Genomic DNA, 15274 nt, shown 5'->3' with positions numbered 1-15274 from the left:
GGCAATAGAATACTAGGATTAAGGTGATAAATTGCTCAGAAGGCAGAATAGGAAGTACCCAGTTTCTGCAATAACAATGTAGAGAATCATTTTATGTACTTTGCTCTGAAAACTTATATGCCACTTAATATACAGTAGATTTTAAAACTGTAAAAGAAACTGCCTTATGTACGATGGGGACTCAACTTGCTTGACGATAAATAAAAAAGAGAAAATTACAGAGAATCTCTTGGTAATGGTTATTATAATAACTCTATTATTATAATATAGTAATAGTAATAGTGTTATTAATAGACTTCTGAATATGGCAAGAAGGTAAAAAAAACTATGGTATAGACATTTTTGAAGAACAGCCACTGGCCATGTCCAACCTTCCCGACAGCTACATAATTTAAAAGAACCTACAAATTAGCCCATTAAAAAATAATTTAAAACAGAAAACACATTTGGAAGCCCTCTTAATAAGATATTAAGTGCACAGTAGTGGGGAGTCCTGTCAAGTTTCTTAAGGCCTTTGAAGAATCTAACTGTGCTGGGATATAAAACTTCTTTTTTCAGAATAATCTTTAAAATGCACTACAATTTAATCCATGGTTTACAGGGAGAAAAGTATTCAAACAGATAAAAATGCTAACAGGAAACATTAATCATTGTATATAGTCTACAACCGTCTCAATCATTTTACTACCTTTATCATGGCGGCAGTAAATCTCTACAGAGTATTTTAGAACCTCGTGGGGACTTTTGGTTAATACAATGATCGAGGGGGCACTACTGGTGTCCTCTAATCTGTAGGACAGTTCTGTACAACAAAGAGCTGCTACAAAGAATTTTTATATTGATTTTTTAAAGTATAGGTTTGGTTAGATATTATTACCTATGAATTTCATCTCAGAATAGAAAAGGGAACATTACAAAATATTTGTGAAAGTATATTTATCAAAAATGTTTAACCTGAATCTAATCAAACCTTTATAACAAATTTATAGGAAACAAAATAAAGGAACGTGTTAAAAGATATTACAATGACATTCAAAATGGAACAAATAATCCCTTTAACAAGCCTCTGTTACAAAAGGGCAGACAATCTACTAAGAATACCTATAAAGCCCCACACACTATGCTAAGCATAAGGGTTACAAAGATGAGTGAGAAAGTTCCTCTCGTCAAGTAACTTACTGGGTAATCTATTCAATACTTACATACTATCAAACTGAAATTTTTAGGGTTTTTATTTCTCTAAAGGGCACAAAAAGAGCAGTACAAAAGACAAAATATTAGAGCATTATTAGTACCATTTATCGGCCTCCATAAAATCCTGATTCACACTATTGGTGCTGTGCTCTCTGCCATCAAATGTTCGGATTTGGGGATATTCTGTTCTTCCTGCACAGGCCTCTCTCATTTTAAAATTGAAAGCAGCTTGTGCTACCTGTTTGTATTGCTTTCTGCTAAATAGGATTTGTTGCTTTACTTGGTAGAGAGCATCTAAAAAGAATCTTTCCACTTCTGTTCTCTCATCTAATATGTTCTTGGCCAGCTTCTTTATTCGATTCATTTCCTTGTCCTTCATCTGAAGAAGCTGCTGCAGCTTGAAAATTTCAATCTGACCAGCTTGGTTCTCTACCATTGCCTGTTGCTGCAGTTTTAAAACTTCAGTCTCAAACTCTTTGGTCATGCAACTGAGGGCAGTCTCCAAGCTTACTACCTTCTTCTGTAGAGTTTGAATTTGTAATCTCTGCTGGGTAAGTTGCATTATCTTTTCCTTAATCAACAGATCATTGATCTCCTAAAACAGAAAGATGAGTGAGGTGAGAGGTTTTTTTTAAATTAATTTCAGAATTTAAAAGTTTCTCACTAATTTCCGTTATTTCAGGAGATTTGAGTTTGAGGCCAGGTTGCAACGATGATATTTTGGTATTCTGTGCATAAAGAGTAAGAAACAAATGAGTCCTTGTCTGGACTTATGAAGGCCACGAATTTTGCTAATTAAGAAACGTTTCTTCCTCTAAAATTATGAAAGGTTCGATATTTTATATTACCAAAAGACTATTCCAAAATTAATAAGACTGTACAGTAAAACAGTAATTCCACAACTACATACGGCAAACTGTGGCAGTCTGCTTGTTGCCCATCCCAGTGCTCATTTTCTATTTCCTCCTTCGTAATAAAACCCCAACTTTATTCAGAGTGGCAGTAACCCCAGCTGAAAATTCCCAGTTTCCCTTGTAGTTCAGCAAAGCCATGTGACTAAGCTCTGATGAAAGAGCTGTGAGTAGAAATTTGTAGAGGAAGAGCTCTAAAGGTACGGGCATACTGTTTTCCTTCTTGTCCTTCTTGCTCCCTGTTGTGAGAGCTCCAGCAGCTACTGGGGGGCATGAGGTGACGCTGAGAAAATAAGCCACACGATGCAGAACAAAGTTAAGGAGACCTAGGGTCTGCTGACTTTGTGGCACTACCATTCCAGCTCTGGATTGCTTACCTCCAGACTTCCTTTAGGGAGAGAATATACCTTATATGGCAAAACCACTGTTGTCACAGCTGAGACCCTATTCCTAAGTGATTCAGGGACCAACTCTAAGCAAAGTAAAATGAATAGTAAGGTAGTAAAGAACAGGAGTTACATTTATGCTTTGGATATATTCTTCATAAAGCCAAGTCTAAAGTTTTTTATAAGTCATTCAGTAATTAACTTTTCAGATAAGAAAAATACATCATCCAGATAGAAGAAAAATGCTCCTATTTTCCTTACGTATCACTACCATACTCAATTCTTAGTATTCACCAACCCAATCTTTAAAAAAACAAAAAAGGAAAAAAAATCTAAATCAGATTGGGAACCTTTTGCTGTAAAAGGAAAGTCTGAGTCTCTTGCAACTTCTGGGAGTTTTTTTGTAGAGCATCAGCTTCCTTCAGGTGGTATGTGAGAGCTCTCTGGAGATAAACGTTCTCTTTAAAAACAGTTCTTCCAGCATTGTTCAATTGCCTGAAATAGATATAAGATTCCAAAATACAGACTTGTTTTAAATATTAGCAAGCTAGAACAATGGCTGCTTTATCCCCTAACATTAATAATAATGATCATCAGGAATCCCCTGGAGGTCCAGTGCTTAGGACTTGGTGCTTTCACTGTCATGGCCCGGGTGCAATCTCTGGTCGGGGAACTGAGATCCTGCAAGCTGCATGGGGCAACCAAAAAATAATAATAATAAATAATTATTTAAAATAATCATGACCAACGCTTATTTAGCTTATAATGGGTACTCAGTAGTTAAGCAGGGATCTTAAGAACGAAGTTCTCACCAATGGGAAAGTAAAAAGTGACATGTTACTTCCAGTCCAAGGCAATTAAGGGCAGGTATGAGTTTCCCATGATCTCTCTTTGTCCATGTGAATGGACAGGAAGAATAAGATGGAAGCAGCCCAGGTTCCTGAATCACCCCTGGGGTAGAGCTGTCAGACCCACGTTAGATTCAAAATAAACCACTGAGACTTATTTATTAACACAACGCAGTTTAGTGTTACTTTCACTAATATACCTCATGACAACTGTTCACAGTTGCCATTATCAACATCATTTTTAGATAAAGAAATTTAATTTCAAAAAAGTTAAGAAATCTTCCTACAGTCAGTTAGTATACATGTTGAGAATCAAAGTGTAACTTTAAAGTCCAGGTTCTTTCCTCCACACTATGCTGCTACAAAAAGGGTGAACAGAAAAGGGGTGGATAGACACAGAGAGAAAGAAACAGTGAAGGAAAGTAAATCAGAAAATTTGAAGAAAGCAACCAGGAGAAAAGGGGGTAGAAAACGTGATAAGAACAAAAAAAACAAGGAAAGAGGTAAGAGAGGCTATTAGAAAGGAAAAAGAGGCAGCGATCTCCTACACAACAGCTTCATGGTGGGCTCTGTCTGCCAGCATTATTATCTTCTTTTCAGCCTCTTTTTCTAGTCGGTGCTGAAAAAGAAAATGGGCTATTTTAATACAGTTATATTTCTAACAAATTTTACACATCAAAAATTATTTATTTTATAATGTCTAATAATAAACTCCTGTCCACATGACCTGATGTGAAGTACTCCAAGTATTGGTGGAGGAGCCAGTCAAGAGGATAGTGTGAACACAGGAACCTTAGGGTACATCCCAATTTCCCCATTAAAGAAGCAAAATGACATATAAATAGAAAAAAATCCACATCAGTATTGGAAAGCAGAGCTGGGAGAAATTTCTCTGCTGAATACAATGTGATGAGAGTCATGTATCCATTCATTCAACAAATTCCTAATGAGCATGAATAATGTACCAGATTTTTTAGATACTAGAGATTCTGTGGTGAACATAGCAGATAAGGTTCCTGTTCTCATGGAGCTTACATTCTAGGATGAGATCCAAACAATAACAATAAATAAAATGCATTGAGCATTTACCATGTGCCAGGCATGATTCTACACATGTATTATTTACTTCTCACAACAATGTAATTAGATACCTATGAATTAGGTACTATTATTAAGCCCAAAGACAAGGACTGAGGAAACTGAGAGAAAGAGAGGTTAGTGACATGTCCAAAAATCATATAGCTAGTAAATGGCTGAGCAGGCATTCATATACAGGCAATTTGATGCTATACAGCCTCCCTAATAAGTAAACAAATAAGAGAATTAATAGACTGTGATAAATGCTGTAAATGAAATAAATGGGGTAATGAAATAGATATTAACTGAGGGAGGTAATTTTAGATTGGGTTTAGGGTCTACCTCTTTGAAGGAATGACATTTGAGCTCTGAAGAATGAGGATGAGAATAAGCCAGAGCTGCAAGAAGAACTTTTGAGGAAGAGGGAACAGCAAGTACAAAAATATGCAGGTGGCGAAGGGTTTGGTGGTTTAAGGAACAGAAAGGATTAAATGGGAAAACACAAAAAAATACTAATAACCTGACGGAAGTCCTTTATATGATCAGGTGGAACCTGCTGAGGTATAAGGTGAATGAATAGGGCTTACTAGAAAGCCCACTCCCAGGACTTCCCTGGTGGCGCAGTGGTTAAGAATTTGCCTGCTAATGCAGCCTGTGCACCACAACTACTGAGCCTGCGCTCTAGAGCCCATGAGCCACAACTACTGAGGTCCTCGTGCCTAGAGCACATGCTCCACAACAGGAGAAGCCACCACAATGAGAAGCTCGCACACTGCAACGAAGAGTAGCCCCCACTCGCCACAACTAGAGAAAGCCTGTGTGCAGCAACAAAGGCCCAACACAGCCAAAAATAAACAAACAAATAAATTTATTTATTAAAAACAAAAAAAGAAGAAGAAAGAAAGAAAGAAAGAAAGAAAGAAAGAAAGAAAGAAAGAAAGAAAGAAAGAAAGAAAGAAAGAAAGAAAGGAAGGAAGGAAGAAAGAGAAAGAAAGCAAGCAAGCCCACTGCCATGGACCAGCAGCACTGGGGGCTCAAATCAGCATAGCAGTTTGTATCTGACTATGAAGTTTGTACCTAACATGGGAAGGCAGATACTGTTGTGGCTGGACAACCCAACGCTCCTTCCCATCCTCCTTTTTCTTCCCAGTTTCCACCAGTGGCTAGAAAAACAAAACATCCTTCTTCCTGGCATCCATTATAACATGGTTCTGGACAATCAGAGAGATGTAAGAAGAAATCTGCCAGGAGCTTCTGGGTAACGTTTTACGGTTTCCAGATAAAAGGGACAGATACAGATGGAGCCTCCCTTCTTCCTGCCCTAAAACAGATGACTCTTAGAGCTGCATTAATCATCTTGCAATTATGAGGGAAAGGCCAGCAGCCACCTACTTATAGACATAAAAATCCTATTTATATAAGCACCGTCATTCAAGTAATCTGTAAACTGACTAAGCACTTCTAACCTTGGTTTGTGCAATGTTACACCAAGTAGGAGAGAGATCAAGTGTAGGGTGGTGTGAGGAAAGAGACAGCTGAGAGCAGCCCGTTTCCTGAGGACTTCCATTCCTAACAATGCCAGGAAGTGCCTGAGAGGGAAAGCATCCAGATGCTGCTCCTGCCCCACTCCCGGGTTATTCAATACACAAACTGGAAACCTACAGCCACTTTTTAAAGCAAATCCTTTTATTTAAACCTGATGTGAGTACTTATTTGCCTCACCCTCACTTCCCTACATTCCCACAAATTTGTGAAAAAAATCTATTAAATTCTTTCCTAAGGATGAAAAATTTTTTAAAAATTAAAAGAATTAAACTAAGGAAAAATCACGGGGACACTGAGAAGATTCTGTGGAAGAGAGATGTTTCAATGCACTTCCCACAATTTGGAGAATTAACTTCGGAAGCACAGAGAAATGTGGAAGTTTGTGATGTGGAAGGAACACTTTTGAGCCCCTTTTATGAACATCGTTAGCTTGAATAAAGGAAGAACTTCACATGTACCAGAAGGACCTCTCTAATCCCATCTCCCCTACAAAAAGTGGTACATTAGTTCTACCAGGGAACACCAAGCTAGGGCAGCTGTTGGAATGGTGGGGGGGATGTGTCCCAAAGCCTCGGTCAGATGAAAATCCCTCTTGAGGACTTAAGAATCTCTAAATAAGAGAGGGGAGAGATAATCTTCTAAGATACCAAATGAAAAGACGTCTCAGAATACATATAAATACATTTATGTTGTTCTTGTACACAAAATGTTTATTAATTAATGCAAATATGCTGTACCTTTTCTTCAAAAAACCTGCCTTCCAATCTTCTAAGAGTCTCCTGATGTTTCTGTTCTGTGTTCCTTAAATCCTCCTTCAGCTAAAATTAAAATAACAAAAAAGCCAAAGAATGGTCAGTAGGAAATGGGGTGGATCGGGGCATATTCCTGGAAAATTCTCAATCAAGATTCATTTTCTGTCATACTTTACCTCTTAATCCTGAACACACAGAAAAACTCCATGCCCTCCCTCTAAGTACCATATTTCTCATAACTGTCTACAGATGTACAATATCAGTATTGAGTTTCTAAACTTTTCATGAATAACAGTTCTCAGAACATTCAGATAAGTTATTATCATACTAATTTTCCCCCCAAATATCTTTATTTGAAACACGTGGACTCATAGAATCATAATATTTTAGACTTGGAAGGAATCTTAGGAGTCAGACTATACAAATCTCCCACTTAATATAGGAGTCTCTTCTATGAGAAAAATATCTAGATACAGAAGTGTCACTAATTCAAATCGTATTAATTCACTAGGCTGCCCTTTGAGAGTTCCCATTTTTAGAAAATTCTTCCTAGTATTAATCTAAAAAGTATCTCCCTATGATTCCCATAGATGGATCCTTCTATTCTCTAAAACTACATAGAATAAAAAGGATATAAAATTCTTCTAGGCAAAGAAAATTGAGCTAACTTAAAGCTATGATCCTGAAGGCTATATTTACTAGCAAGAACCAATTAGGTTGAAATAGGCACATTCAATCTAATATTCATGCCACAAAAAAAAGCAGTAGAGAAGGGCTCTCCATCAGACAGACCAGAGTTCAACCCTTACCTCTCTCACTTACCAGCTGTTTGGGGAAATCACTTATCTTCTCTAAGTCTCAGGTCTCCAGGACAAAAAGAGGATAATAATAGTAGCTATCTCATAGAGGTGCGGCAAGGATTAAATAACAAATAATACACATAAAGTACTTAGAATAGTAACCATTTCATATAGAGGTTAGTTATTATTATGTCTAATATTGTTCTTCCTTATACGTAACAATTTTCCTTTCTGTGATTGCTGTCCTACCAGTAGTAAATCTCTATTTGATCCATATCATATGATCTCTTTCAGATGTCCTTCTTTCTTCCTGCACTTTTTATATAATTTTTTTTTAAAAAAGGCTTCTTACATTGTCAAAGACATTCAAAATTAATGTCAATATATAAATTTGTGGGAATGTATACCATCCCAGTGGGGTGGGGTGGGGTGGACCTTTCATTTGCCATTGGGCTCCCCCAAAATCTATAAATTAATAAATAAATCTTTGGAAAGATAATTTGGCAATGCATATTAAAAACCTTACAAGTTCATGTTCTAGTTTAACCTATAAATTTCACTATAACTTCTAAGAAGTTATCCTAAAAACTAATTAAAAATATAGACACTTTGTTACACGTTCCTTGGTTTATAACAGTGAAAAATTAGAAAAAAGCCCAAATGTCCAACAACAAGGGACCAATAAATAAACCATGATATATCTACCCAATGGAATTCCATGCATCTAGTCAAAGGGTTTTATAGAAAAATACATAATGGCATTGAAAAATGTTCACAATATGTAAAGTGAAAAAATCAGGTTAACAAACAATTTGTACATCATAACCTCATTTTTGGAAAAATAGCATACACTGTAGGTATTTTAAGATATATTTATACATAGCAGAGGGGGAAGAAGGAAAGACAATATTAACCAAAATATTAACAATGGTTATCTTTATGTAGTGTAGTTATGGGGGGAGGGTTTTGCATTTTCTTCTTTTTTTATCACCTAAATTTGCTGAAATGGGTATTATCACTGTCAAAAGAAGAAAGAATAAAACAAATTATTTTAAAAATATTAACTGCAACCTACCAATGTATGCTCCTTTTGTTAATCAGGTAGATGGAAATAATTTTTTTCTTTAAATTTATGCTTTGAATACCTTTTTTTTTTTTTTTTTTTTTTTTGGCACACGGGCTTAGTTGCTCCGTGGCATGTGGGATCTTCCTGCAGCTGGGATCGAACCCGTGACCTCTGCATTGGCAGGCGGATTCTTAACCACTGCGCCACCTAGGAAGCCCTGAATACCTTTTGATAATCTAAATTTCATTAGCCTCTTTTAAATTTGTGTAATGAATCCTATACGCACAGTATAATAATTTTCCTCCCTTTTTTAAGTTCATGGGCCCCACACCTATCTTAATTCTTCCATATTTGGGATTCCACAGAACCACCTTATTTTTTCCTATTAGCCAGTATCTTTTACCTTTGAATTTTAAATTTTCCTGGCCCACCACCCCTCTTTGAAAAGTCCGAAATCTATTTCTCCACTAGGTGGTAACATTGCTCTTTAAAAAAAAAAAAATCACACCAAGGCCCAATAGACTATGCCCAACTAGTTCTTAATTCACTTTGATTCAGAATGTACACCTACACCTAGGATGGCTATTTTGAGAGTTCCTGTAAAGTTTAGGAACTTAACCTGATGCAGTCTGTGGCATTTTCATATAAAACAAAATTATATATTCCTTCTAGAAAACTTTTCAACTTCATTGAGGAATTGTTGACAAATATAATGTGATATTTCAAGGGCACATCATGATGATTTGATATACATATATACTGTGAAAGGATTCTTCCCATCTAATTAGTAGAAAACTTGATATTCCTTCAATTATATTTTTAATAAAAGACCCACTCAGCATTTAACATAGATTTATTGAGCATTACTGTGTATCTTGCACTTCAATGAATACAAAGCACAATATTGTTCATGGCTCAAAAAATTTACAATCTAGCAGGGGGATAAGACAAATGATAAAAACAATATCAAGATAGAATGGGCTAAGTGGTATGAAAGAAATACAAAATGCTATGGAAACATAAAAATTACTGTTTTGCTAACCATCTTTTAAAAAATGTTTTCTCTTTTTCCTAGCTTAATTGAAATATAATTGATATATAACATTGTGTAAATTTAAGGTGTACAATGTGTTAATTTGATACACTATATTGCAAATTGATTATTGCCATAGCATTAGCTAACACCTCCATCATGTCACAAAATTAACATTTCTTTTTTGTGGCAAGAACATTTATGATCTACTCTCTTATCAACTTTCAAGTATGTAATTCAGTATTATTAGTTATAATCACTATACTGCACATTAGACTCCTAAGAACTTGTCAGTCGTATAACTGGAAGTTTGTACGCTTTGATCAACATCTCCCCATTCCCCCTCCTCCTAGTCCACTCTGAGTTCAGCTTTTTTTTTTTTGCCTCACCGCGCTGCTTGCAGATCAGTTCCCCACAGACCAGGGATTGAACCTGGACCACTGCAGTGAAAGTACCAAGACCTATCCACTGGACTGCCAGGGAATTCCCAAAGTTCAGTTTTTTTTAGATTCTACATATAAGTTATATCGCACAGTATGTGTCTTTCTCTGTCTGACTTATTTCACTTAGCACAATGCCCTTAAGTTCCATCTGAATTGCCACAAATGGCAGGAAGAAAATTATTACTTTTAAACAGCACTCCACGGAAGTCCTCATGGAGAACATGCATTTGAGCTGAGCCTCTGAAGAACAGGTAAAATTTTAAAGGACAGAGTTCTATCAGGAGTATATCCCAGGTAGAAGAAACAGTGTAAACAAAGTAAGAAAGGCAGAGAAGACTTTAGGGAATATCCAAGTTGGGTGGATTAAAAGGGGTGTATATGGGAGGGTATAGGAAAAGGAAATAATATGTTCCAAAGTAGGTGTAGGGTCTTGATTTTCATGCTAAGGCATCCGGACAATATTCTGTTTACAACAGAGAAGACTGTTTACAATTTTCTTTACTAAAGAAGATTCTCTTTTTTCCCCCTTGTTAGTTATTTATTTTAAATATAGCAGTGTGTACATGTCAATCTGAAACTCCCTAACTATCCCTCCCCCTCCACCCTTCCCCACCCCTCATAACCATAAATTCGTTTTCTAAGTCTGTGAGTCTATTTATTACTGAAGAAGATTCTTGAGGGAATTGACCAGAACACCATCAGAACTGTGATATTTTAAGATTATTCCTGCAGTAGTGTGTACTTTTACTGGTGGTGTGGTGAATTTAATATACATCTACATTAGGAATTCCCTGGCAGTCCAGTGGTTAGGACTCCGTGCTGTCACTGCTAAGGGCTCAGGTTCAATCCCTGGTTGGGGAAATAAGATCCCACAAGGCCCACCCTCCCCTCCCGTATCCCCCCCCCCCAAAAAAAAAAAAAAACTGAACTCAGAGTGGTGGTTACCTGGGCTGGGGAGGGGAAATGGGGAGATGTTGGTCAAAGGGCACAAACTTCCAGTTATAAGATTGACAAGGTCTTAGGAATCCAATGTTCATGAATAATAGTAGGAAGATCAGCAACAACAGGTAATCTTTATCACACAGTGCTAAGCATTTACAGTAAAACAGATTACAGGTATTCCCCGCTTTTTGAAAGTTCTCTTCACACTACTCCGCTTTTACAAAAAATCTACATTAGTACCTGTTTTCGTTAACTGAGAGTAATCCAAAGAAGATTTTCACTTTTACGAAAAAAGACAAAAAGCAAAAATAGTGTTCAGCAGCGAGGGGTGTATTGAGGCAAAGAGCACCCTTAGCAATGAGGGGATGGTATCACCAAACTCCTTCCCTGGGAACTACACTCAGGGTCAAGCTGCTATAGCTCTGAACTATGTCTGTGAGCATCTGTGCTTTAATCTTGATTTTGTGCATCTGTTAGCAAGGTGTGTCTTAAGGTAATTGTTTCTTCAGCTTAGGAAAGGTTTCATAGGAACTGCTTTCAGATAGCGAGGGAAACCTGTATTTCATTTATGCACAACGACCCTTTAAAATTGGTACTATTATTCTCACCTCCATACAGATGAGGAAACTTAATGAGATAACCAAGTAGTGAAGACAATGTTTATACTCTAGCAGTATGACTTCAAACCACCAACTTTTAGCCCCTTTTCTACATGGTGTATGGCTATTTAGGTGGCAATACTATTTCTATTACTATTACTATTACTAATAATAGCAGCAGTTATGCGTTGGAGCTGGCTCATACCAGAAATTTTGCTAGCACGTTGTAAAAGCATTGGTAGCTTGAAATTGGCCACAGTATAAGTATTTACACCAAGGAAATCAGCAAATGCTACAAATGAGGACCTTTTCTTTCACAGAGCTACACACCACTGTTAATTCTCACTTAAGCACTTTACGTATATGAACTCATTTAATCCTTACAACAACCCTATAAGCCAGTAACTCTCATCACCTCCCTTTTACAGATGAGGAAATCTAGGTATAGAGAGGGTAATTTGCCCAAAACCACAAAGCTGATTTCAGCTACCTGTGCCCAGTCCTCATCTGTGCCACTTTTTGCATTGTCATTAATGCAGTAAAACTATATTCTGAACTGAGGGAATGGAAAGAGCCTGCAAGGTCAGAGAAACTTTCTGAAAGTACTCAGTTTTCTTCAACCCATTCACCCCTACCCAGAGTGTCTTAAATTTTTCTAAAATTATCATTCATCTAAACATATTTTCCTTTAGGACTCTGCTACTTTGCCCCAAATGTTTTTCTAGAGCTGTATTTCCAAAGGTTTAACTGCTGATAAATGTGAGAGGTGTGTTGGCTAAGATCTGGTGACTTCGCAAAGAAATCAATGCTTAGAAAAAGAAAAGTCTAATGATCAAGACTTTTTGCATCCAGTCCTACTACACATATGTCTTCCCTCCTTCTCTCAAATAATCTCTAAAATGTCAGAGGGAATCCTTTACCATCTCACAGGAGTAAATGTCTGTGAAGGCCTTTGCAGATATAAGTAGTTAATTCTAATCTCCTTTAAAAAAAAGAAAAAAAGGAAGGAAGAAAGAAACTTACATCATCTAATTCTTTCTCCACTTGGATTTTTCTCTTCTGGAATTGTTTTATTGTTTTGAGTTCTGTCTGAATCATGCCAATTTCTTTGACTTTTTGATGGAATTGTCCCTCTAGCTTACTTATTTGCACAGTATATTTTTGTTCCTGTATGCAAAACAAAACAAGACAAAACAGGTAAATGAGTTAGGAAAAAGAACAGAGGTCACACAGAGTCCTGTTCCGTTTGAAGCCTTAAGCCATTTGTCTATCTTCTTTGAAGAAATGTTCCCTTTATATTTTTGCATAAAGTTTTAATTTTTGTTAAAAGAGATCAAGTGCCTTGAATAAGGAAAAAATTCTAAAATGAGCGGATATTGTATAGAAAATGTAGATATTTATTTAAAAGAAGTATATGAGAAGACTAAACAAATCTTTAATCTGTAAGAAAGATAAATAACATCCCTGATACTAAGTCAAAATTAGTAAGATAAGAGACAAAGGGAGGGCCAATATCTCTCATAAATAAAGAAAGAAGAAAGTGGGAGAACGAGGAGGGAAGGGGGAAGACAGAGGAGGAGAAGAAAAAAGAGAGCGGAGTAGAAAGGGAAGAGAAGGAGAGGGTAAGGAGAAAAAAAGGGAGGGATATAGAGGGTAAAAAAAGGGCCAATAACACAATTAAAAAATGAAGAAGAGCTATCAAAAGAAATGCAAATGACCTTCAACTACGTGAAAAAATGCTCAGCCTAGCTCATAATAAGAGAAATGCAAATTGAAGTACACTGAAATATCATTTCTTACCTATCATGTTGACAAAATTCCATTTTGATAATATACTCTGGTATATTGTAGAGACCTGGATAGATGTTAGATTTCTCAGAATATACCATGTTTGATAGATTTTACTTTGGAACCACATAAATATTTTACATAATTATAATTATATAATTACATAATTTTACATTAAATTAATTTTTTAAAGCAACTCCTAAAAAACAAAAGCAAAATGTGTTGTTGTTGCATTGGTAGCATAACCTCACAGAAAGGAATTTTTTCAAATCATTTTTTTTAAAAATGTACTTATTTATTTTTGGCTGCATCAGGTCTTAAGTGGCAGCACAGGCTTCTCTTCAGTTGTGGCATGTGAGCTCAGTAGTTGTGGCATGCAGGCTTAGTTGTCCTGTGGGATCTTAGTTCCCCAACCAGGGATTGAAACCGAGTTCCCTGCACTGGAAGGCAGATTCTTTACCACTGGACCACCAGGGAAGTCCCTCTCTCAAGTTATTTTTAAACCTTGTTAATTTGATTGTAGACCCTATCAATACATACCCTAAGAGGAAAAGTGCCCCCCCACCAAATCTTAAACTGTATCCACTAATTTATGTTGGTGGTAGTATTAATATTAGTATTCTGTGCCTACTGGTGTATTAAGGTTTGAAGAAAGTACACAATTATACTGGTATCATTAAGAACCAGGGGTTTTGGTGAGGGAGAAAAGAAATACAGATAAAGTTAAGTAAAAATTCTGTACTCCTGCATCTGAATTTAAAGTATTAATATGGGCTCATGATATATTTTAATCTTCAAAAACTATATGCTTCCTAGCTCTGTCCACTGAAAAGCCCTAGGGCGCAAGATCAGTAAGCACTGCTACTACCAGACGGTTTTCTACAATATCATAATTTTATGTTATTTCTGAGCTTCTGTACAATCAAAAGTGTATGAGCTTTAAGGTCACGGAGCTGCTCAGAGGACCTACTCACTTATTCTCCTTGTGTCTTAAATATCTGAACTTGCCAGAAACCTGACCACGAATAAGTGAAGCATTAATGTACATACCAATTTTTCCTTCTCTTCTTGGGCTTTTTCCTTTGTTTCATTCAATTGCTGTTTCAGTTTTTCAATCTGTAGAAAATGGAAATACAGAGGAAGGTAAAGAAATTGCTCTGCATCCTAACTTAATTAAGTTGCTTAGTTTTCACATGATATTAAAACCAGTAGGGTCGCAGAGGTGGAGTAAGGTGGGAAGACAAGAAGAGAGGACATAATCCATACTGTTAACTTGCTATTTCCAGCTTCCAAAACTTGGCTATTATCACGTTTCCCTGGGTAACACGTGTGTGTGTGTGTTAAAAAACACAACATTAAATTTACCATCTGCACCATTTTTAAGGATATATTCATATTGCTGTGCAGCAGATCTCTGGAACTTTTTCGTCTTGCAAAACAGAAACTCTATGTTCATGAGACACTCATTCCTTCTCCTCCGTCCTGCTAGCCTTTCTACATTGTTTCTGTGATTTTGGCTACTCCAGATATGTCCACTGAAGAAAAACCACACAACCTAAAAGTCGTGAATTAAGTTTTATTCCAGGATTATACTGAGGGCTATAGCCTGGGAAACAGCCTCTCAGATAGCTCTGAGGAACTGCTCAGAGGCGGTAAGAGAGGAGCCAGGATATACAGGAGTTTCTTGCTGGAAAAAAACATGCAGTCAGATGTCAAAAGATTACTACTAATCACAAGGATCAGGCATTTCAAATTAATGATTTTAGTGCTTTTCTATGTAAGGGAAGATGCAAGAATCTGGGCTTGTTGAAATTATTCCTTATATCTTAACTCTCTAGGGTTAGTATCTAAAGCACAGAATGCTGTTTTTCTCCATCCTGAATTCTCCTC

The 15274-nt window shown here is 36.6% G+C and overlaps 1 protein-coding gene across 1 annotated transcript in view; it reads right to left on the bottom strand.

The window, feature by feature from the left end:
• Positions 1–15274, bottom strand: part of BBOF1 (basal body orientation factor 1) — a 30874-nt gene that overhangs the window by 4697 nt on the left and 10903 nt on the right. Inside the window, exons 3-8 of the mRNA XM_057733851.1 lie at positions 14435–14500; positions 12620–12763; positions 6699–6779; positions 3888–3958; positions 2842–2986; positions 1296–1789 (exon numbers count right to left, since the gene is read on the bottom strand). Coding sequence (XP_057589834.1) covers positions 1296–1789; positions 2842–2986; positions 3888–3958; positions 6699–6779; positions 12620–12763; positions 14435–14500 — 1001 coding nt within the window. The remainder of the gene's footprint in view (positions 1–1295; positions 1790–2841; positions 2987–3887; positions 3959–6698; positions 6780–12619; positions 12764–14434; positions 14501–15274) is intronic.

The sequence above is a fragment of the Hippopotamus amphibius genome, chromosome 4 (assembly GCF_030028045.1).
Source record: "Hippopotamus amphibius kiboko isolate mHipAmp2 chromosome 4, mHipAmp2.hap2, whole genome shotgun sequence".
NCBI lineage: Eukaryota > Metazoa > Chordata > Mammalia > Artiodactyla > Hippopotamidae > Hippopotamus > Hippopotamus amphibius.
This window is presented reverse-complemented; position numbering and strand designations above follow the sequence as displayed.